The sequence below is a fragment of the Tiliqua scincoides genome, chromosome 5, assembly GCF_035046505.1.
Source record: "Tiliqua scincoides isolate rTilSci1 chromosome 5, rTilSci1.hap2, whole genome shotgun sequence".
Lineage (NCBI taxonomy): Eukaryota > Metazoa > Chordata > Lepidosauria > Squamata > Scincidae > Tiliqua > Tiliqua scincoides.
In genome coordinates, this window is record NC_089825.1 from 117,972,111 (window position 1) to 117,996,344 (window position 24,234).

Genomic DNA, 24,234 nt, shown 5'->3' on the forward strand with positions numbered 1-24,234 from the left:
CTTCTCGGGCGCTGGGCGCGCTCGCGCCACGGAGAGGGGAGGAAAAAGCGGGAGACCTGGCTGAGGGGGGAAGGAGCCCGCTACATCCGGGAACTCGGGAGGTACTGGCTGAGCTGAGGGGGGCGAGTGAAGCCTCGCCCTGAGCTTCTTCGGGCCCAGAGCGGAAGGGACTGGGAAAGAGGCGAGGCTCGGCCCCAGTGAGGCTGCGGGTGACAAGCCTGGGGGGCGGCTTGTGAGGTTGGCCGTGCTCTTGTCAGCCTTGGGGGGAGGGGTGCACACTCACCGCAGTGCAACTTGGGAATGCACAGCCAACTGCTGTGGCTATTGGGGTGTAGCCTCCCCTTTCCCTCCCCTTTCCAGGGGATTTCAGTTCCCCCATGGGGGGGAGTGTATCCTCTCTCCCTCCCCAGGCCAAGTCTGCTTGTTCCTCTCCCCTTGACATGTGTGTGCGTCCCTCCCCACCCTCCCCTTGACATGTGTCAGCTCCATTGAGTTTTGATGTGTGCTGCTGCAGATGGTTTTGCAAAGGGGGATTACTCAAACTCCCAAAGGACATTTCTTCAGTTTTAAAATTCATTCATTCATTTATATTTTGATACCTACTTCACCAAAGGGGTTCAGTGTGGGGTGTGTGGTTCTTCTGTTCAGCTCCCCCCCCCCACTGATTAATCCTAATCACAACAACCTGACTGACAAGAGTGCCTGACTGAACCTGAGTTTCAGGTTCTTGAGCTCAGATCTTCTTCCCATCTACAGTCTGATATTCCTTCCCAACCTGAGGTCTGTGGAAGACCTTGAGAGGTGGTCCATGAGGTCTCAGGGGGGAAAAAAATAATCTTTGATCACTTCTCGCCAAGCACCCAATCTCCCACGGACCACCAAAGAGGGAGGAGAATGGACTGCCCACAGCCATGGAAGTGTCAGCTGTGGCTGTGGGTGATCCATTCTCCTCCCTCTTTGGTGGTCCATGAGGAGATGAACCACCAGGAAAGGCAGAGACGAGACCACTTCTTGCCTCAGTGGTTTCGGGCTCATAAAGGTTGGGAACCACTGTCTAACCACTCTCAGATGTCCCACAATAACAAGTAACAAGGATAGCTTAAATGGAATCTCCTAGAGGCCTCTGATTCTAGGGACAGATAACAGGGGAGGGGGGCCTCATCTTCATGATCTGCTGGTGAATTCTGCAAATAACCACTTCAAGAGTAAACAGCTACACTGCGGGGGGGGGGGAGATAACTTTCAGCATGAAATTGGCAGAAGAGGAAAATGTCAAAAACTCTCTTGTTGCATGTCTTGCTCTCATGCCAAATAGGTGCCCATGCAGCTGTTTCGAGGCTTAAAGGGACCATTTGCAGTCCATTTCCTGCTTTGAGTCTACCTGTCAAAGCTGGTTTTAGGGTAATGTATAGTTTGGTTGGAAATAAAATACTTGGCTAGTTAGACTTTGGAACTGATCTCACAAGGCTTCTCTTATGTTCTTAGTATTGGCTTGCAATCAGATAAAGCTGTGAAAATGCTTCCTCTGCCCTGGGTTGTTGTGAAGATAAAAGGCACAATCCCATATGTGCAGCTCTGAGCTTATTGGTCAAAGAGTGGACTAGAAATGTTGTAATAATTTTTGTTTTATGCCTTATTTATTTAGAAGAATTACAGTGCAATCTTTTGCACCTGTACTGAGAAATAAGCCTAAAACTGCTGCCTTATACACACTTACCTGGGAGCAGATCTCCCTGGATTTCTGAGTAGAGGTAGTGTTAGACTCTGCTTTTCACAGATAATTGTGTTTATGACAAATAGCTTAAATTGAAAGTTCTTTCTATCTTCCTTTTGGTGCTCCTTTTAGTGTTTCTTCTTTCTTTGACTCTGTTGGCAGCCTTGCTTGTTTTGTTTGCTTGCCTAGGTTCAGATTTAAGACTTATCAGTTTCATTTGAATGTCACATGGTTTGTAAAGAATAACTAAGGCCATTAGAAACTCTTATCACTGGTACTGATGGCTCCAGGACAGTTGCAGCAGACAGCTGAAATGCATTCTTACTTCAAATGCTTTCCAAATGGCCTGTGTCTGGAGATAGCAGTCCACAGAGCATTGATCTTCTAAAATGAAATACTTGTGGCTGGTTGGAGGACTGGATAGTCAGCACAGTTCTTGAAACTACTGCAAAACAAGAAACTAAAGGACAGAAATAGAAAAACAGTAAAAGCTTGCTTGTGCCCGGAGTTGGAAGCTAGCAAAAAAGAGCACTATGGTGGCACTAAAAATGCCCTTTTGGAATCAGTGCATCATGTCTAAATACGTCTGTTGGGTAGAGCAAATGAGATATTATTTTTAATCCAGGGTATGCTATTGGTCTGTGTGGTTATTCCCTAATCTTACAAAAGGGGAAATTCGCACAATTTCATGTGTGGGACAAACTCACCTGCAGCTCATGCCAAGATGCATTTTCCATACCATTTGTCTATTCAGCGATTTAGATTGACACTCATTCAGGGAATCAGCCTGAAAATACTTCTGTTATGCTGTCTCTCTTTCTCTGTCTCCGCCCAGCTCCAGAAATGGAAGTCATTAAAGTCCTTAGTGAGCCAATACCTATGACTCACTGCTTTCTTGATGTGCAGGTTTTGTAATAGGTTCCTGTGTAATTCTGATTTTTAAGAGTTTTGCTTTCTCCTTGTAGGACCCCCCTGTAGTGAAGTCCAGATATGCCAGTACCCCTTGACTGCGCAGGGGCCGAGTCCCAGCTGAGCCACACTCCTCTCCCAGTGCCTGCCTTCTTTCGGGAAGCAGAATGCAGCTTCTCAGTCAAGAGGTCCCGTCGGCCGCTCAGCTACTCTCTCCCTCCACGGCCACGCCACAAGAACACATTCACTGTGAGCCGAATTTTTTCTGACCGCCGGCTACAGCCATGGACCCATCTTCAACCCCGCAGTGTTTCCTTCCATGATGCACAGAACCAGCAGCCACCCCTCCATAGTCATTTGTATGATGCATCCAAAAGAGAGCTGTTTTTCAGGCAGTGCTTTCAGCAGTTGAGCTGTCTGGGGCGGGGATCTTTTGGTGAAGTGTACAAGGTAAGACAGTGGCAGAGGGACCACCAGTACTTTGATGCAAGACATTGTGCTCGGGGCTGAGTTCTTGCAGGACTCAGGAAAGGCTGTTGTGGAAGCAGTGAAAAAAGGCATATGAAAAGGCAAGGCTTCATTGAACTCTGGGGACTGCAAGTTGGGGAGAGGCTGAGAGTTTTCCCACATATATGGTACATAGAATGTGGTAGACTCGTGCCTTTTGTTAAAAATATAAAAGTTACAGAAATGTTTGAAAACATCCATATAGTACTTGAAGAATACTTATTGGTTGAGGTTTAGCATTAGCTTATGTATCCTAATAGGGTACGTGTGTCTCATGTATTTGAGAATAAAGCCCTCATCAGATGACATGAAATATGTGAAGTGTCTGGGAAAGGGGCATCATGCCTGCTGCCCTCATTCCTGATTTTCACATGTTGACTGAGACTTCTGCACAGAACCTGGCATTCCATTTCAGTGTTACTTAGTCACACTTTTTTCTGTTTTCTGAATAGGGCTGTCATTTCAAATAAGCAAATTTGCGCTGATCAATTTGTATAACTTATTATGTGCAGAATAACATTTGATTGACAAATTCAGGATAAACAAAAGTACTTCTTTAGACAACACAGTTGTGTGTGTTTGCTTTTATTATTTCTACACTGCAATTGTTTTGTATTTTATACTTAGTTTTAATTTTACTGTACTGGCAGTGCCTTTGAAAGACAGGATTAGGGGCAAGAGAGCTTGGACTTAAGGCAAAACAATTTATAAAGGAATTTTCCCCTATAAGAAATAATATAAACAGGGATTAATGAGGACCATCTGTGTGTCCATGCCCTACATTGGACTTAAAGAGAGGAAATTTTGCCCATAGGACGCAATGGAATAAGGAAGGCATAGGGACTATAGTGAGTGTTACACAATCCTGAACACACATTAACCAGTGTGCCTGAACACTGTTGCCTGAACACACATTAACCATTGTTCAGGAACGGCAATCCTGAACACACATTAACCATTGGCGGGGAGGGGGGTCTGTCCATGACATAAGTTGAATACTTCTTGACAGGCAGGCAGGGAGTTTGCAAAGTGCCCATTTGCCGTCTCCCCCAGTCTGCTGCTTCCACAGAGCCTGGACCAGCTCCATTCTCTTCTTGCACGGTACTGTGCAAGAGGAGTATGAGAAGGGCATTGTTTACACTGACCATTCAACAAAACAGCAGTAATGATGTTGTACACTAAGGGGGAGTGGCAAGTGAAGCAGGCAGGAGTTGGGGGTTCTTTCCCTTAGTGCCTAGTGCAGCCATCACCACTTTCTTTTAATTGTCACAGAGGGGATTCTGGGCTCCCAGCATTCCTTCCACTGGAAGCCAAGGATGGGGAAGGTTTACCTCACTCTCTTGGCAACCTCTACTTTTGCCTCCTCTAATGGCTTATGGAGAGAATGCTGGGATTTCCAAATTTGGGAAAATTAGAATGCCCAGATTTCCTCCATGGCCATTAGAGGAAGTGATGGCAGCAGCATTGGATTCTGATGGGAAGAGGAAGTAAAGCAAGTAGGGGTTACAGGGCCTTTGAGCGCAATCCAGAGGTGTCTTTGAGCCGACGCAAGTCCCTTGCGCCGGCCCATGAGGGTCACGAACGTGCCATAAGGCACGTTTGCACCTCCTCAAGAGGAAGCCAGGTTGGTGGTCCGAGAAGCGCTGTTCTGCGGAGGCTGATGCCAGCTTCCACACCGGCTTCCTCTTCAACTCTTGCGCTGTCCTAGCTGGGCAAGGACAAAAGGGAGGCGGGAGACAGCGATTCCTGGGTGGGGGGAGGGCAGGCAGTGGGCAGCCCTGGGAGCAGGCGGTGAGCGGGAAGCAGGGCTGGGATCCAGCAGTTATGCCTGATCCCAACCCCAGGGAGAGCTGCTCCACTCTCCTCTGACTTGTGTCACCTCAAGAGGTGGCACAAGTCTGAGGAGACCCATAGGGACCAGCAGGGGGGTAAGGGAGAAAGTTTCCCCTTGCCTCTAGCTCAGCTGCTTTTGGCCACAAACCTGCACTGGATACAGTGCAAGCCATCTAGCGCAGGGTGGGATTGTGTCCTTCCTCTCTTAGCATCTAATGTCAGTGCCAGTGGCTGAAACCTCCCCTAATTGTTGGCAAAGGGAATCCTGGGAGTCCAACATTCCCTCTATGGCCATTAGAGGAAATGGGAGCAGTGTTGAATACTGAAGAAGAGAAGTAAGTTCAGGGGGCAGGGATCAGACTTATGACCAGGTTCCAATGGGGTCTTATGCCTCTAAGTACCAGCCACTCAGGCAAACCATCAAGAGGAGTTGCCTTTGCTCTGCTTGTGGGTTTCTGGAAAGCATCGGACTAGCCACCATGGAAAATGGAATGCTGGACTAGATGGAGGCTTGGTCTGATCCTGCAGGATTGTTTCTGTGTTTTGAGGTTAATTTTTTATTGCAAAACTTGAGTTTCCAGTTGTCTGTCCCAAATACTTCTCTTGTAAAATAGTGTGGTATACAGTCTTGAATACTCAGTCCTTGGTGTTTGTGTTTATATGCTCTTAATGTTGGCTTTCTCAGCAGTGTTCAGAATGTGTCAAATTAGAAGTAGCATGCATTTTCATAGTTTCATCATAATTGTCACAATGCAACATGAGCATAATTTCTTGGTACAGAATCTGGTTCTTCATGGAACAATATGCTTTTGGCCATAGCTGGTGTGCTAGGACACCTGGGTACTGTCCCTGAATAAAATCCTCTTCTTTTGAATGGTCAGGAGCCTTTTTCAGTGTATGAGGTTTTTACAGTTATTTCATCTCTTACAGGTGCGCTGTAAGGAGGATGGGCAGTTGTATGCAATAAAGCGCTCTGTGGAACCATTCCGGGGCGAGGGTGACAGACAGCGAAAATTGGCCGAAGTGCGCAAGCATGAACGTGTGGGACACCATCCCAACTGTGTGAGCTTCGTGCAGGCCTGGGAAGAGCGTGGGCAACTCTATATTCAGACAGAATTGTGCCCAGGCAACCTGCTGCAATACTGTGAAGAATATGGGCCACTGCCTGAATGGCAGGTGCGGGCCTTCCTCTGGGACCTGTTACAAGGACTGTGCCACTTGCACAACCGCAACCTTTTGCACATGGATGTCAAGCCAGCCAACATTTTCCTCTCATCCAGTAATGTCTGCAAACTGGGTGACTTTGGGCTCATGCTGGAGCTGGACTCTGGGGATCTGAATGATGCCCAAGAAGGGGATCCCCGCTACATGGCCCCTGAGTTGCTGTGTGGAGAGTACACAAAGGCTGCAGACATCTTCAGGTGTGTGGGTGAGATGGGAAGGAGGGGGGCTAAGATAGTTGCCTATCTGAGGCAACTATTGTATCAGCCTCTCGCTTCTCAGTTATCGTTTTCTACTCATAATTTAACTGGTAGAGGATTTTAGAAATTGGGGTTACTACTTAGTATTGCTATATTACTTCTGCTTATCGTTGTGTTTTGGTCCTCTCAGCCTCGGCATAACCATCCTGGAGATTGCCTGTAATATGGAGCTTCCCAATGGAGGGGAAGGCTGGCAGCAACTGCGGCAGGGCTACTTGCCCCCTGAGTTCACTTCAGGTGAGCAGGAGCAAAAGGGACAACTCTGTGTATGAACATGCCAGAGCTGGGACTCTGACACCATTCCCCTTTGGCAGCAAATAGATTGAAAAACAACTAAAAAATCCAGTGGTGGGGGGGGGGGCGGGAGAGCATGCTGCTGGTATGGGGGATTCAGCATGCTGCAGAAGACAAGGTGGACACCTGTTTTTTTCCAGGTCTCTCTGCTGAGCTGCAGAATCTCCTAGCTGCCATGTTGGAACCCAGCCATCACCTCCGACCCTCAGTGGAGATACTGCTTTGTTCCAGTCTCATGCAGAAGACTGAGAGGTGGCGGAAGCTGATGCTGCTGGCCCAGACTGGGATCCAGCAAGGAGTTTCCATGTGTCAGGTGAGCATGGGCCTTGCTAGAGACCACCAAAGTATAAGTCTACAGCTCCTCTTGAGTGTACTGTAAGTAATCCCTTTCCTTGAACTGTGCCAATACCTTGCAGTTTGTCTCTGTTGTCCAAATCATGGCTTCTTCCTGACACAAATATCTACTAATTTTCTTGTGAATTGTACTGAGCTTGTTCCATGTGTTGCTGAGCATCAGTGCCTAAGCCTGTCATGTTTCTGTTGGTGACATACTGCCTGCCTTGGGGTTTGCTTCTGTTTTGTGTGAGATTCTCTACTGAGAGCCAGTGATTAACACCAGTGTGCTCACCGTGTGGCACTGGAACCTCACTTTGGTGTCTCATCCTTTTTCCTCTCCCCTCTCTGCTACTAATGGGGGAAAGATCCCAGGAAAGAACTATGGTCCCATTGCCACAGTTGGGATGGTTCCACCCTCCCTGCTACTTCTTAGTATGTGCTTCTTTCTTCTCATTCACTCCAGACCCTCCTCAGGTTCATGCAGTGGCTTTGGGGAGCTGTGTGCAGCCCGGCTCAGTGGCTGTTGTTCTGGCATCAGAGTGCACCGGTCACACCCCCATGTTCACCTTTCCTCCTTCCCCTGGAAGACAGCAGCCTCACCAGTGACTGGGGTGAGGAGGAAGAAAATGATGAGGAGAGCTTTGGTGAAGATGTACTTGACCTAATGGGGACAGCTGAGTGTCACAATCACACTTGCCCTGTGGAGCTACAGTCTCTAGACAAGTAAGTGGTTCAAAGTTGGAGAAGGTGGCGGAACCCTTAGGCAGTTGGGAAATGCAATGAACTAGAGAACAAGTAATCCATACTTGCAGAGACAGGAAGCTGTAAGTGTACTTTTCCATTGCCCTGCCTGCATCCATTGTGTAATATATCATAAACAGAAAGAAAGCGTGAATAAGGTGCCCCACACTGCAGGTGGCTGTGTAACATAGATTGTGTAACAAAACAATCCAGGTGCCTAAAAGAACTAAGCTGTTGGAGAAGACTAATCTACATGCCTTCTTGACTCCACCTCCCCAGCAGGCCCCACTTGATACCAATTTATGATATTAATAACTCTGTTCTGAATGTGAATATTTTTGCTTATTTATGTGACTGCTTCAGAATTCTTACCCCTAATTCTTAGGATTCTTGGTGATCTTCAATCTGTACTAATGGGATAACTTTTAGTTTTCTGTCCTGAACTGACTAAGCCCTCCTAATTTCCTTTCATAAGATTAATTGCCTGTCCCTGATAAGTGAAGCTGCTCTTCTTTGCAGCTAGAATGGAGAGAACAGTTCTTGGTACATATCTCAGGGGTGAGGTGGGGGTGCAGATTCTGAAAAGGGGTGGGCAAATTGACAAGCAGGTTTCCCTTATTAAAGATGGGATGTGGAGGCTTCTTGATGTCTGCATACATGTGTGCACGCATAATATAGAAAGCAAATTTGAGTGGTCTACCACATTCTCCAACATGCTTCTGAATTTTGTCTGGCTCTTAGCCCCATGAGACTAGAAGTGATGGTTTGCAAGTACAGATATCTCAAAGTGGTTGGTTCACTTCCAGACTGCCTGCTTCACCGCTCTTGAACATACATCCAGGTGTGGGAAGCACCTCCACCCCGAGGCATCCCTCACCACAACAAACTAGTGACAGGAAAAACAGGTAAGCTGTTGGGCAGGGATTAGATGTAGGGGAGATTGCCACTCAGTTCCTGGATGTTTTTCCCACAGTTCAGCAGTGTGTAAGCTGAAGAATGAAAGTTATGTCCAGACTTGCTTATGACTCATCCCTATGCAACAATTATTCAGTGGCTAATTTCTTCTCTTTATAACTCATCCACTTGGATACTGTAGTGCCCAGAGCAAATCTTGAGGCTCTGCCAGACTTGATTGCTGCAAAATGGTTCTTGCTGGGTTGCCTTGTTCATTGCTGAGCATTGCTATCTCAGTAGGAGAATCTGGTGGGACCAAGCTGAATTTTATCACCCATCTTTTTTGTCTGTCACAGGTCACTGACACTCCAAGGCAGCCCCAGTCTCAGCCACATCAGCTCAGAGTCCACCAATGGCAGCTCAACTTATTTAAACTTGTTGCCTGTGAGCAGCCTGCGCCGCACACTAACTTATGATGAGGACAATGATGATCAGGAGGAGGAAGATGAATGGGAAGCAGTTGGTCCCCAATGCTCAAATCACTGCTCCACTTTTGAGCCGAAAAACCTGCTGAGCATGTTTGAGGACTCCATGGCATCTGAGCAAAAGTGCCAGAGCTGATGTAAACTTCATGTCTTTACTTACTGGTTTGCTTTGGTGCAGATGGGTGAACAGAGGGGCCCTTCCCAGAGATATTTTCACATTCATGTTCAATACATTCAGAGAGAATGGGGCTCTGCAGTGTGGTGCTAAAGCTGGTAAAGGGGAGGCAGGACCTTTAGGGATTCTTCTCCGTGCATATGTCCTCTGAGACCCAGTTATGATGCAGTCTTGCTTTCCGGTGTTTAGATGATATATACATACACAGTACAGTATTTGCTGCTAGGCAGTGAAGAATGTATTGTCTGAGGGATAAGGGGGAATCCCTCTTTTATAATGGGATGAGGGTGAATTAATAATACACAAGTTTACTTTTTAAGTTTTATGTCCCTCTTGTTTGTATGCCAGGAATGTGCTACCATTTGAGGGAACTGGGGCTTGGGAAATGGGAGCTATTAAGTTTCTCTCCATTCTGGAGTTTTAGAAAGGTGGCAGCTGTAAGACTTGATAATAAAAGCATTTTGAAATTTCCTTTTGGATATTGTGTTCCCTCATTAGGTGTGACTTTGACTGCAGCCAAAGTTAGAGTTCGGTATAGATAAAAAGACCGTGAGAGAGAGTTATGTAAAATGGAACTAAAGTTGTGAAATGAGGCAAGCCAGAGCCTGCAGTCTCACTATGGGGAGAAATTAACAAATGATTGCTGTCTTTTTTTGTTTTAAGTACAGGCTGTGCTTTGGAGGGGTGTCTGGCTGAAGCAAATACTGTCTATGAACTGGACACCTTTTCTTCCCAATAAAACTCTTTGAAGCCAACCCTTGTAAGGCTGTCGGTATACAGTGTGAGTCCCAATCATAAGATATTTTGTAGTGAAGCATATCTCATGTAGCCCAAATAGGGGGAGAAGGAAGCAAGTAGTGAAGGGGAAAGAAATATTATGATTGTAGATAAACTACTTGGTAACAACAATTTAATCAAAAACACTTGTGCATTTCTTGGGGCTTCTTCAACTTCTTCAACTTGCTTTGCCTTGTACTTCACTGAGTAATATTTTGACTAAGGCCACAATCCTATGGGAGCAATATCAACTGAACTCAGTGGAACTTACTTCCAAAGAAACATTCATAGGATTGGGCTGTATCTGTCCTACTCTTTTGCTTGGAGCTAGAACACCAGATAATTATGTTTGCCTAAACAATGAAAATCAATGTGGTTAAGTGGATTTTTTAACTCTGACTTGTTTAATCAGTGTGACTTTGGCGCAATCCTAACCCACTTTCCAGCACCCACATAAGGGCAATGCAGCCCCTAGGTAAGGAAACAAACATTCCCTTACCTTGAGGAGGCCTCTGAGTGCCCTCCAACCGCAGAATGCAGTACACGTCCCATTGGCACAGCTATGCCAATACTGGAAAGTGGTTAGGATTTGAGCCTCAGTTTACTAAGAATTTCAGCCCTCCTAAATACAGATCATCCTGGTACAGAAAGACCTGTCTTCCTTCCACAGTTCATAAGATCAAGGTAGGAGTGACCTAAAAGCTTTATTTAACCCTAACTGTTTGTAGTCTATTGCATCTATGCTGTAGCAGGAACCGGGGTGTTAAATGTCTACAAAATCCTGTGCTTCAGCTTCTGAATGGTGACATGGGCATTTATGGCTAGCTAAAAAGACTTTCTGTGGTCAGTGGTAGGATTAACTGAATCCTAGTCAGAAAGGACAGGGAGACATTCACTGGCTGTCAGGTTTTTGAAGCATTAAGGAAACTTAGGATACCCTCTAATACTTAATGTTTGTATAGTACTTTTAAGAGCTTCACATGTATTGTCTTGGAATCTTTCCAACAGCCCTTTAAGGCCAGTAATATCCACATAAAGGTAGATGGCTGAAAGCGTGGCTTGCCTAAGACCGGCTAGCAAATCGTAGCAAAGGTGAGCATCAAACCAGACTTCCTTTCTTGTGACTCATTCTTTTAGCCAGTGTACTATACTTGCTTACAGTATTTAGTGCTTATTAATATGTCCCACCAAAAGCAATGAAATTGACCTGAACATTATAATTCTGTTGATTTCAATAATAGCCAACTAGTACTGAACTGTACTGCGAGCATGTTTTCAGTCTTGAGTTAAAGCTTTTTTAAAAAGGAGTGAAAAATACCCCTGACTAATAACTTAAAGCATGATTGTTAGAACTTTAAAAGCTTTACCTACTGACTCCCATTTCCAGTAAGCATTCTGGGCTAAGAGCCCTTGTCTCTCAAGACCTAACCTCTTAATTTGAAAGTGCTGGCTTGAAAACATAAGTATCCTCTACCATGCTGCCACAGCACCCCACTCTATACAGGAGAGGTTGTGATAACATTTGGGGGCATTTCATAACTAGAAAGATATAGGGCCAGAAGCAGACAGACCTTCAAAATAAATCATACCACTTAAGAGAGGGCAGGAAAAAGCTGATATCCTTCCTTGGGCATCTTTTTTATTATAAGAAGTCCAGACCTGTCATCTGCTCAACATGGGGTTCTGGACCATAAGCACCTACAGGTTCCCTCTCCTCTCCTACTTGGAGTCCATTTATTTTTATTTGGTGCCTTGCTCTTTTTTATTTTGAAGAGATATGTGGCTTCCTCACAAAGAAGCTGCGAACATTACCATGTCCGCCTACCCTGAGATTACAAGAGACAAGACTGAGTTTGGAGCAGGCAAAGCTTGAATCCAAAATAGAGGATGAGGAAACAGACACTTTACACTCCTATGTGGGAAGTTGATGCTAGATTTTCCTGCATGTTAAACCTCTTCAGGACCCTCCATGCATTTGCAAAAGACAACCTCTGACAAAGAGGCACTCTGGAATCTCCCCATTGAGGCACAAGACCTAACAAGTCTGCCCCATGCTTTGCTTATCAGCATGTTTTGTCTGATTAGTTCCAGGCTTGGGCCTAGCAGTTGAGTTACCAGCTGTAAACATTACTGAAATTCAAGCTGGACATGTAGTTAAATGCATCTTTCCCTGTTATACATATATATATATACATTTTTTTTAACCCAAAGCATCATAAGGCAGTTCCAAGTTGAAACAGAAAAACAAGGAAAAGGCCTGCCTAACCCTTTCTTCTGTTTGCTCCAAGTCATAGCCTACCAGCCTCCTGTCAGCCGAAAGACAAACACAACTACAGGGTGAGTCTCATCTAGCCCCAAATCAGAATAAAATCCACAGACTTGATTTACTACACTGAAAACCTGATCATCAGTCTGGATCTCTAGAACAGATTTTAACTATTTTCACACATGCTCTGTTGCTCAGTTACTTATACAAGTATGGATTATGATTCAGCTCTAGGTGATGCTGCATAGAAAATATAGAATCCCTGCTGCGATGGGCGGAATCTCTTCCAAATGTGGCTTTGTAAAAGCCACTTCATCATAATCTAGGTTAACACATTTGTTAAAATATTTCTTTATTTACAAGGGCCATCAAATATGGATTGGGATGTGGATTTTCATTTACTATTTTAGGTGCATTCCTGTGAGGCTAGACCCCTCCCCTCTAAAATGGTGGACTGAGAATCCCCTTATTAAAAATGAGAATAAACTCCAAATTAAAAAATATTTGCTTTGTTAGATAATCCCACAACCCTTGTTTAGTCAGATTTTGAAGAGAGCAGGGGAACATGCTGACCAACAGAACAAAATCAATCTTGAGTTCTGTACAGGAGGACTAGCGGTGGCAGTGAAACTTTTTTTGCTTAACCCCTTTTTGCCACGCCTTTACGGGCAGCAGTGGCTCCAACAGCTCTTGTATAATTTATAGCTCTCCTCAGCACCCAGCTCCTGTTAGCTGTTAGTTTTTCCCTCTAGAATGCATCTGGAAATGACCCTGCTAGGTCAATGACCCCAATTAGGAATGGACAGGATCTGGCTGCTGGGAAAACTACTGCTATCTATAGATCCATGGCAAATACGGTGTTGAGCAAAGAAAAAGGTCCTGTTGCATCAATGAAGGTAAACTCCACCCATCCCAAGCTCTCAATTTAAAGGTTTGGGCAAATGCAAGAATTCTTCCTTTCCCCCCCTCACCTTATGTAAGCCTCTTAGCTACTCATAAAACTGTTATTCTTCAATCACTAGAGCTTTACCACACATGGAACAGCACCTTTGGATCCACTATACTTAGATACTGGCCTCACTTGTGCTAATTAGGGTTAACAACTGAAGACTGCTAGGCCAAATTGAGGCCCCAGAGTGTAGTGCTGGCTGGTCCCCACAGGTATAATGTGAAGAGAGTTGCTAAAAGGCCACTTTGGGGCTTGGCCTTTTGTTCCTATGTTGTCAAAACATCCCTAGGAATCTAGTTGCTGACCAGGGGCCTAAATGAAAGTTTTGACTATTTTCAGAGTCACAAATGGGAATGAATTGGGAAATCCACACAAATGGAATTCAACCAAGACCAACTGAAACCAGTTAAAGAGGCTAGTGAAGAAAGTGAACTGAAATTTGAGAAAAAGCCTCCTGCCCAGCAAAGAACAGTAAGAAAGGAGGAAAGAAGATAGCTGCTGGCTGTAGTTGAATTGAAAGTTCTTCTGAGAACATACTAAACTAAGCTGCAGAAAACCCCTTAGTTGGGCTGTAGGAGATGTATTGTTGGGGAAGGAGTAGAATGTTTTGGGGAAAAAGGTGGGAGGGGGCACTCAACCCAAAAATGAACACATTCGGGATTGACTTTCAAACCTCTCTACCCGGGAGAGAATGGGAAATTGAGGCATGCTGCAATGGAGCCAGCTAGAAACCTGAAGTCCTGAACTTCCATCCTTCCACCCCAATCCAATTTGAAGGCCCCTAATTGTCCCTGTAGGTGGTGGTGGTGGGGGGGGGAGACAGCTGGTTTAGTGATCTAAGTCATTTCAGAGCAAAGGATGTATACAGAGCATTCCTTCCCCAATGGACTAGCTAGCTGTATCTCTATTCCACAAAAATCCTCATCACTGTTCAGTGCAGCAAACTTTGATACCCAGGTGTCTAACCAGCCCTTTTAAAAAATAAAAAAGTATTGCATGGTGTCTGAAAGATACCTGGATAAAAAGTCTTATTTAAATAACCATCTGTTTCTATAAAGCAGAAAAGCTGTATCCAAAACAAGCATCTTCTAGAGAACCCTTTTGTCAACCCAGTGCATATTTCACCTCAAAAACAGGTGAAAAAGATGTCCAATCAATGGTACTCTTCCTGGGCCACTGCCAAAACCAATGGAAAACTAGCTCTGATATCAGGGGAAGGCCTACAGCCTAAGAGGGCTTCAACTAACAGAGAACTTCCACCAGTGCAGTGCATAACCTCCCATAGCTTACAAGAGTGTAAGTCAGCAGGGCAGACCACTGGTTAACCAATAAAAGTTTCCCCACCCACTCCATCTCATCAGTGGTAATTTGGAAAAACACCACCACAAGCTGCTTCAGAAGCACCTCAACCAATGGAAATCCATTGTTGTAGGCCTAGAGATATCCAAATCCTATAGGTTTTGATCCATGAGTACTCAACCACTGGGGCACTCATAACCCCAGGAACTTTGTTCTCAGCAGTATCTGCTCAGAAGATGTACACGTGTCCTTCATTCTCCATTTCAGCCCTTGTAGAAGAGACTTTGAACAATGAAAATTTATAGCCCACACTTCAGAAGCCTCCCACCTAGCAGTGGGCTTCTTCTAGGGAAAGTAGCGGGCACAAAAACAGTGTGGTCATTCCATTGGGCAGGCATAATTGGCGATCCATTGTAGATCGGCCACTACACCCCAGTGGAGATAAAGAATGCTGACCACCACCAGCACGTGCATAATCTGATGGCTGTTGAACCAGTAGTCAAAGCGGCCCGGCTTCCAGCGCTCGGGAACCCGTGAGATGTTGATGACACCCCCAAGGAGGGCCAAACCATCCATTATGAGGTATGAGCGCAGAGAGGAAGGATGGCCAGTGCCCAGTCCCACCCATCGTAGGTAGAAGAAGAAGAATCGGAAGAGGGCCTGCCAAGCAAAAGACCGTAGGCGGCAAACACTGGAGCGGGCAGTCACTGCGCAAAAGATGGCATAGCTTGACAGGCCTGAGTAGGCCAGTAGGGCAGTAGTGCGGGGAAACGGTGTGCAGGGCAGCGTGCAGTAGATGATTGGCAGAGCACCTGCAGAAGAGAAACACAAACACAATCAACTGGGCAGGTAAGGAAAGTTCATGTTTGTGTTCGTGTAGTCCAGCTTCCAGCAGTTCGGCACTCAAGAGGTTTATGCTTCCCTCTACACCCTTTCAGCATAGACCCATTTGCTTTCCAACCCTTTTAGTTCTGCCCCCCAAATTTAAGATTTTTAACACCTCCAAATAATTTTTGGCTCTTTACCACACCTACCAGATTCAACTTCACCCACGCCTCCAACTTTCACCTCAGCTCCTAGTTTCAGCCCTGTTCTATTCCCAACACAAATGATTTAATCAGCAACATCCACCAGAGGAATTTTGTCCCATTCTTCAGGTCATTGTAAGATGTACTGTCCACCACCACCCATCAATAGTAGCCATGTACACCTTCCCTCCCTTTTTTTTTTTAAAGACCACTGCTCTGCTCCCAACATTGCCTGCCCACAGCACATCATCTACTACTCCATCTCAGTGAACTAATTCCCACAGATGAGAGATGAAACTCACCCAAGGTGTTGACCATGCATATTCCACACATGTCAAGAGTGAGCAAAGTATGGTAAACAGCTGGGCCTCCTTCGTGGTTCATGAAGAGGTGGTAAAGCACGCTGCCCAGCTGCGGAAAGATACAAGCAAGGTAGTGTGCTATTCCCAGCCATGCTACTGAGATTCGGGCCCATGGAATGGTCAAGGGCAGCAAGAAGAGAAATCCCAATAGAGGGATACCTGAAAGAAAGAGAACAGATTTTAATCATGGATGATGTCTAAATCACAACCTCCCTGCAACTCACTTAACCCTGCTTGCATCAAGGGTAATCCTTCCTCCCCATCTTTTTTCTGGTTTTGTGTCTCTAGTGTCCCCTCTAGAACACAATTTTTTGCCTCCAGCCACATCTGTTCTGACCACCTGGCTGCTCTAGAGCAAAAGTGGAAGCATCCTCATGGACCAATAAATCTAAGCCTCTGCTGGATGTTTTGGGGGATGGAACACTCATCTTAAGCACTGAACAGCTCTTGCCACAAACCAGTGTTTATCCAGGCTGTTTTTACTAGTCCTCAGTGATGAGACATTGCCAAGACTTCCCCCACAGCTCTACTAGGCACAGGAGTCCAGTGTCAGCCCTTCTGCTGTTGCCTCACTACACCTTATAAAACAATTTGCTTTGGAGCAGGGGTGCTCACACTTTTTTGGCTCGAGAGCTAATTTGAAACCCAGCAAGGCCTGGAGATCTACCAGAGTTTTTTTTTACAATGTTTGCGCCATCATAACATATAACATTTATGTGTACAATGTATGTTGGTGTACCTTGAGCCCCACTGAGTATAACAGGACTTACTCCTGAGTAGACATGCCTAGGATAAGGCTGTGAGGCTGCAATCCTAGCCACACTTACCTGGGAGTAAGCCCCATTGAGTACAATGGGCCTTACTCCCAGCGTTTCCTCCCAGAGGCACCTGAAGGGGGGGATCAGCACTCCGCGATTACTCATTTTGCCTCGCGATCTACCGGTAGATCGCGATCCACCTATTGAGCACCCCTGCTTTGGAGAAAGCTTGGAGCTCCAAGGAGAATATGAAGAGCAGTGAGGAAAGTTTATGTGGACTAGAGCCTACTCAGGTTCCCAAGTGTGTTGTCAGTTTATCTGTACCATGGAAACTTTTCTGGCATTCTGAAAAACATTTCAGAGAGCTAAAGATTCCTAAGCGCATGCAGGAGACATAAGACCCACATTCCTGATGCAGTGTGGCAAGGAACCCTCCCCCCCCCATGATATAACTTCATCCATCCTTCACTTGTGGCCCTTTTCTGTCCCCCTCTTTTTTCTCCATTTCACCTTACTCTCTCCTCGGCCTCTATTCCCTTAGAGATTTCAGCTTTACACAAACAGATTAGGTCTCCATGAGCCCAATTACTGCACTAACTGAGGCTGCCCAATGCTAGATCTCAATTAGGAACATGATAATCACCCCCATGGAGTTCATTAAGAGGACAGAGAGATGCACGAAAGAACAGAAGGGAACAAAGCAGCAGGACCTGGGAGACCTGTTTCTTAGCCCAGAGCTAGAGACAGCACCCTGTGCTTCTGACACAGTGATGTTGCCAACTGTTTTTTTCCCCTCCCTGGCAGGGATATTTTGCCTTTAACAGCTCTGTGACAAGCAAAAATCCAGTTGTTTAAGCTTTCTCCATCCTTCCCCCCCCCCCCATCACTGCATCTCTTGCAGGAAAAGCGAACCTCTTCAACTGTCCACCTGGCACATGTTGAAAAGAACAGAGCCTCAGGGATGGCAGAAGTGTGACAACTTGAAATAGAGGTTTCAAACCACCACTACCACCCCCCGTCACTCCCAGCTTTATTTAAGACATTTACATTCCACCTTTCTGTTGCAAGCTGACTGGTACAAGTTAAAAGACGCTGATACAAGAAGACAGAATCCAATACAAGACTAAAACAGCACAGAAGAAGACAAGCAAACTGTAAGAGGACAGAAGAGCCATTGTGAAATGCCCAATGGAAGAACAAACAAACAAAAATGGGATGTTAACCCCAGTATCAAAGTGATTGTAATGATGGCACCAGACAAATTTCCTTAGGAAAGGAGTTGCAAAACCAAAGTGCCACTACAGAAGACCTGGTCTCCAATAACCACCCATTTGAGCTCTGATGCTAGGGAAACCTGGAGGCTGCTGATCCTAACCAATAGAAAGGTTTCCATGGAAGAAGACTATCATTTAGGTACCCCACAACCAAACTCATTAAGAGCCTTTGGAGGTAAGACCCAGCACCTTCCCAGTGACCAGGAACAAATTGGAAGCTTATGAAGCTCTTTCAGTACTAATGCAATATGATTACTGCCGTGGGCTCCCAACAACAAGCTAGCTGCTATATTCTGAAAGAGTTGAAGTTTCTGAACACTTTTGCAAGGGCAGAACCACACAGTGCATTGCAGTAATCAAGGCTGCATGTCACCAAAGCACTAATAACTGGGCAGAAAACCTCTTTCCAGAAGGAAGCAAGCCAGGCATTCCAACCCAAGCTGCTATGGAAACTACTTGGGCTTTCAGCAGGAAAGATGGATCTAGATGGAGAGAGACATTCTCTTGGAAAGATGGAGAGAGACATTCTCTTTCCCCCTCCCCTCCCAAATCTGAGCCTTTTTCCACCTTTTTTCTTCACACATTATCTGCAATTTTTAAATAGGTACATAAGGGTGAGAAATTCAACAGGTCCTGCTTTTCTATCCCTTCAACTCCATGATATCAAACACCCCACCTCCTGAATTTAACATCACACAGCTGCTAAAGGCATAATGACAAGCTTGAGTCAGAAAAGGAGATGGAAATCCTGAAGATAATTGGCCACCTAAAGCTGGACAGAAAACCAGAAATTCCCTGGTTCCATGTGAAAAGGGAAAACATGGAGCTGTGTTGTCCTTTCTGGGTGGACTTGCAGTAGCTCTCCAAGGCCTCAGACAGATAACATTCTCACTTAGTGCTGCTGAAAGCTTCCCCTCCTCTGGAGATGTCACAGACAGAATCCTTCTGTATGCAACGCATGTGCTCTACCACTGAATTAATAAAGCCCTCTTTCCACTATGGAATGAGTAAGCCCACTGACTCCCTGTGCCTATTGCCACTTGTCTGGTAAAGCTGTCATTCTGCCACTGATGCCAAAGTCAAGCATGCCCCTTGATCTCCCCACAGTCAACAGAGTCAGCAGCAATTGAATCTAAGAATTAGACTTGTCAAGCATATGCATGACTCTGAGCTACAAACAATCCTCAAAAAAAAAAAAACAAGATGAGGGCAATGCCGTGACCAACCCACTGCATCGCAGCAGCTGGTGCATCAATAAAAACAGGCCATGTTACCAACCCCTCTGGCTCCTGGCATCCCCACCTGGCAGGATGACAATCCCAAGGACAACAGGGAAGCTGTGTCAGCTAACTTGCAACTGTGTGTTCTGCTGACAGCAAGGATGTGGTACCCAAATGCCAGCTGCACAATGGTGAATGCCTCAAAATCCATCCAAACATTGTGCATGGGACACAGTTGTGAGAAAAGAGACACAGAGTTGGGGGAAAAGCTGAGGATGTTTTTGCCTTACTGCAAGATCAAACTGAGTGCAGGCCAAAAGAGTTAGGAGCTGTTGTCCACAAGTCCCAGCCACAGAGGTCACTCGAAGCTATGAGAAGGAAGAGCACTTAAGATTCAATCTGAAGTCCTGTATTCTGTCCTGGGCACCACAGGAAAGGCACTAACAAATGGGGAAAGGCATCAGCAGCACAAGAAAGATTACTACTGAAAAAACTCCACAGTCAGGGAATTAGAGGACAGGTCCTCTCGTGGATTGAGAACTGGTTGGAGGCCAGGAAGCAGAGAGTGGGTGTCAATGGGCAATTTTCACAATGGAGAGAGGTGAAAAGCGGTGTGCCCCAAGGATCTGTCCTGGGACCGGTGCTTTTCAACCTCTTCATAAATGACCTGGAGACAGGGTTGAGCAGTGAAGTGGCTAAGTTTGCAGATGACACCAAACTTTTCCGAGTGGTAAAGACCAGAAGTGATTGTGAGGAGCTCCAGAAGGATCTCTCCAGACTGGCAGAATGGGCAGCAAAATGGCAGATGCGCTTCAATGTCGGTAAGTGTAAAGTCATGCACATTGGGGCAAAAAATCAAAACTTTAGATATAGGCTGATGGGTTCTGAGCTGTCTGTGACAGATCAGGAGAGAGATCTTGGGGTGGTGGTGGACAGGTTGATGAAAGTGTCGACCCAATGTGCGGCAGCAGTGAAGAAGGCCAATTCTATGCTTGGGATCATTAGGAAGGGTATTGAGAACAAAACGGTTAGTATTATAATGCCGTTGTACAAATCTATGGTAAGGCCACACCTGGAGTATTGTGTCCAGTTCTGGTCGCCGCATCTCAAAAAAGACATAGTGGAAATGGAAAAGGTGCAAAAGCGAGCGACTAAGATGATTACGGGGCTGGGGCACCTTCCTTATGAGGAAAGGCTACGGCGTTTGGGCCTCTTCAGCCTAGAAAAGAGACGCTTGAGGGGGGACATGATTGAGACATACAAAATTATGCAGGGGATGGACAGAGTGGATAGGGAGATGCTCTTTACACTCTCACATAATACCAGAACCAGGGGACATCCACTAAAATTGAGTGTTGGGCGGGTTAGGACAGACAAAAGAAAATATTTCTTTACTCAGCGTGTGGTCGGTCAGTGGAACTCCTTGCCACAGGATGTGGTGCTGGCGTCTAGCCTAGACGCCTTTAAAAGGGGATTGGACGAGTTTCTGGAGGAAAAATCCATTATGGGGTACAAGCCATGATGTGTATGCGCAACCTCCTGATTTTAGGAATGGGTTAATTCAGAATGCCAGATGTAGGGGAGAGCACCAGGATGAGGTCTCTTGTTATCTGGTGTGCTCCCTGGGGCATTTGGTGGGCCGCTGTGAGATACAGGAAGCTGGACTAGATGGGCCTATGGCCTGATCCAGTGGGGCTGTTCTTATGTTCTTATGAAGTACTCTGACAATCAGAAGTTCTATAAATGATGACATCCAAGTACTACTACCATAGTAGGAAGAGATTAATTGTCAAGGTTCAGGATATTCCACCCCTCACTTCAGAACTGAACTTTGGGTGCAGAATTCAGCACCTTAAGAATCTTGTTTTTCATTTTTTAAAAATAAGCAAGCTTCCATGTTTAAACTATTTCTGTCCAACGCTGCATATATGCAACAAGGATCAAATGTGTATACCTGTGGGCCGGGCAAAAATGGGTTAAGGTGGGATACAGCAAACAGAACTTGAACTGAGAGAGACCAGGGTGCAAATCCTCAGCTGTTAAGATCACCGGATGGTGCTGGGTAAGCCAGTCTCACTCTCTCAGCCTAACCAACTTCAAAGAGTTCTGGTGAGGATAATCCACAAGGAGCTCAGACCACGCACAGGAAGGATGCATGGATACATGTGATTAATCAAGAAATAAGAGTCAGCATGATGTAGTGGATAGCACGTTGGACCAGAATGGGGTGATCCAAGTTCAAACCTCATTCAGTCGTGCAGCTCAACCAGGCTCAGCCCGAGATCTGGCACCTGAGGTAGCATGTCAAATGCTGCCCCCCAACCTGATGATGTGAACATTTGTTCCTCAACTGGAAGCGTGGAGAAGAGCAGCAGCCTAGAGTGTCTGCCATAAGTCTCCAACACACTATCCACCTCTCTTCCACACTCCCTCTTCTGCTCCATCTCTCTTCCAGTTCAGAAAACAGGACAAGTAGCAGCAGTGGGGGTGCGTGGGCAGAAGGAGGTGGCTGCCCCTGTTGGGCAGGGCAAGTGCCCAGGCAGGGCAGATGTTGGGCAGGTGGCTGCCCCTGTTGAGCAACCTCCTCAGTTGGCTTCATGCCTCTAAACTCAACTTGGGTCAGTCCCTCTGACTACCTCACAGGCTTGCTGTGTAGATAAAGGGGAAGGTGAAGAATCTTTGGAAGGAGGGCAGAAATACGTATATAAACATAACAGACTCAGAACTATGTAGCTGCTGCTAGTGCAATCTCAGAAGCTGGGTAGACCTTCTATATATTTCTCTGCTCCTCTAATGACTAGCAGGGAGAAAATAATGCAAGATATACAACTTGAAGAATTTAGCTGTCCTTTGCACAAAGTGTACAGATTTTGGATACCAAATCAGACCTAACCCTGGGCTGTCAATTCTGAGTGGCAGCAACATAAACTCCCTGAGGTCTTCTGATCCTTTGAACAGGAGAGGTGCTGGGGACTGAAGTCAGGACCTCCTGCATGGAAAGCATGAGCTCCACCGCTGAGCTTACAACCCCTGGCTGAACATTCAACCCTGAGGATTCCACCTCCTCTGGCTGTCAGTGCTGCACCACTGACGCTGCAGGAGCCTTGTGCTGAAACCTGGCAACCCCTGAGAAGGACATCTTGCCTAAAGGCAGATGTTTGTATCAGTTTCCCAAACATACTCATGCTGCCCTGCTTCAAAGTCTAAGACATGCGGTGTTTTCCCACATGGGGCTAATCTCCACAAAGCAAGAGAGGGGAACAGAGAATTGCAAACCTGAGGCACTCCTCTTTCTCCATCCAGGCCCTAGAAACAGAAGCTGGCCTAGTTTTCTGCAAGCGCTGCTGCAGGTCTGTTGCCGAAGCACAATCCCAGCTGTACTCTCACTTCCCCAGGGACGTGTTGTGGATCAGATAGCCAACCCGGAAGCATCAGGACCGGGTAACATTACAGCCATGATTTCATGCTCCAAACCAGAGCCGCAGCCAGCTGAAACACTGTACAGCGGTAGCTGTTTCAGAGTTCTTGCTTTCATTGTGCTTTCTCTTATGCACACTTGCACTGAAGCCCACCCTTCCCTGAGAAGCTAGCAGCCCTGAATCTCATCACAGATAAGAGAACAGTTGGGCCAAGCAAGAGAGCTGGGCCAACTCTCATGTTCATTAATTACACACAAACTATGTAAGTACAGAAAGCACATGCTACATGACAGGAAGAGCAGAAACAAGGAGTCAGGTCCCTGCCATGAAGAACTTACTATTTCAATTTTACTGGGGCTGTGGGGGTGGAAGAAAAGAGACAGAGGCAGGCGTGCACAAGTGCAGTGAAAGCCATGTGCTTTTATGTTTTGACTTCTAAGAGTTCAGTCCGGGCTCTCTTTGCCGCCTCCGAGGTCAGCTGTTAAAGTGTAGGCCAGGAAGTGCTATTTCAGCATATCTGGGACAGGATTTGCCCTCCTTCACATGGTGTTGGACCCCAGGCTGTCAGGAAGCAGTGGGTGTGGAGAGAAGGTAGCTGAACCCATAATAAGATTATCATTAGCTACCTGGAAGGCATTAAATACAGCTCTAAAGGGTGACAAGAAGGTAAGAGGGAAGCAAAAATGGAATGCAGTGTCCTGCCAGAAAAAAATCAGCAGGGGGCAGAATTCCCCCCACCCCAGTGCCAGGGCTGGGTCCGAAGCAATTTGAGAAGATGTGAAGCCTCTTGGCCAAAAGGTAGATTCAGGCCAACTAAAAGGAAGAACTGTTTCCACACATAATTGCCACTAGGTGCAGCAAAGGTCATAAGAAGGGGCTTAAGAAAGAAAAGGAGGATTAAGCAAATCCATGAGAGTCAGGTTTGCCCATGACTATTAGATATGATAGCACAATGAAACCTCCGTATTCAAGATTACTATAACTCTGAATATTGGCTGCTGGGGACAAACTGCAAGCAATGGCCACTCATCACACTGCTTTTGGGCTTCCCAAGCTGCACCTGGCTGGCCACCGTTGGAGATGGTGCTGCACTAGATGAATCTTTGATCTGATCCAGAAAGGCAATTTAGAGATTCTTTTTAATGTACCCCCACCTTCAGAGGTGGGTGACTTAGGGTGGATGACTAACAGATGGGGCCAGTGGCGTAGCTAAGGGGGTGCAGGGAGTAGCAGTTGCACTGGGCATCAAGCTTTAGGGGGGCAACAAGCTGAGCTTGACAGTAGTGACCAAAATTATTTATTTATTTATTTATACAGGTATTTATATACCACCTTTCTTTGGTCGTCAGATTTCTCCTCAGAATTTAATCCAAGGCGGTTTACATAGGCAGGCATCTTGGTATGTAAATCTTGGCATGTATGAATAATACCCTCATATTATATATCATTGGAAAGGTAATTTAATGCAGAATGCAATGGAACAAACTGCATTGGAATACTGGTATTCTATCAA

General features: G+C 46.0%; 2 protein-coding genes across 2 annotated transcripts in view; one reads left to right on the forward strand and one right to left on the reverse strand.

Annotated features, from left to right (window-relative positions):
• On the forward strand, positions 1-10,268 carry PKMYT1 (protein kinase, membrane associated tyrosine/threonine 1). Its single transcript, XM_066628651.1, has 8 exons — positions 1-101; positions 2,680-3,073; positions 5,894-6,384; positions 6,575-6,681; positions 6,879-7,051; positions 7,538-7,797; positions 8,622-8,720; positions 9,066-10,268. The coding sequence occupies exons 2-8, from the start codon at positions 2,705-2,707 to the stop codon at positions 9,328-9,330; spliced, it is 1,764 nt and encodes a 587-aa protein (XP_066484748.1). The 5' UTR covers positions 1-101; positions 2,680-2,704; the 3' UTR covers positions 9,331-10,268.
• PAQR4 (progestin and adipoQ receptor family member 4) overlaps positions 9,461-24,234 on the reverse strand; it is a 25,391-nt gene continuing 10,617 nt past the window's right edge. Inside the window, exons 2-3 of the mRNA XM_066628652.1 lie at positions 15,991-16,209; positions 9,461-15,472 (exon numbers count right to left, since the gene is read on the reverse strand). Coding sequence (XP_066484749.1) covers positions 15,039-15,472; positions 15,991-16,209 — 653 coding nt within the window. The 3' untranslated portion in view covers positions 9,461-15,038. The remainder of the gene's footprint in view (positions 15,473-15,990; positions 16,210-24,234) is intronic.

Bases quoted from the DNA above. Each gene is read 5' to 3' on its own strand.
- PKMYT1 (XM_066628651.1), top strand. From the start codon at position 2,705: ATGCCAGTACCCCTTGACTGCGCAGGGGCCGAGTCCCAGCTGAGCCAC. The intron at 6,682-6,878 runs GTGAGCAGGAGC...GTTTTTTTCCAG, and splicing joins GCCCCCTGAGTTCACTTCAG to GTCTCTCTGCTGAGCTGCAG. The intron at 7,798-8,621 runs GTAAGTGGTTCA...GTTCACTTCCAG, and splicing joins GAGCTACAGTCTCTAGACAA to ACTGCCTGCTTCACCGCTCT.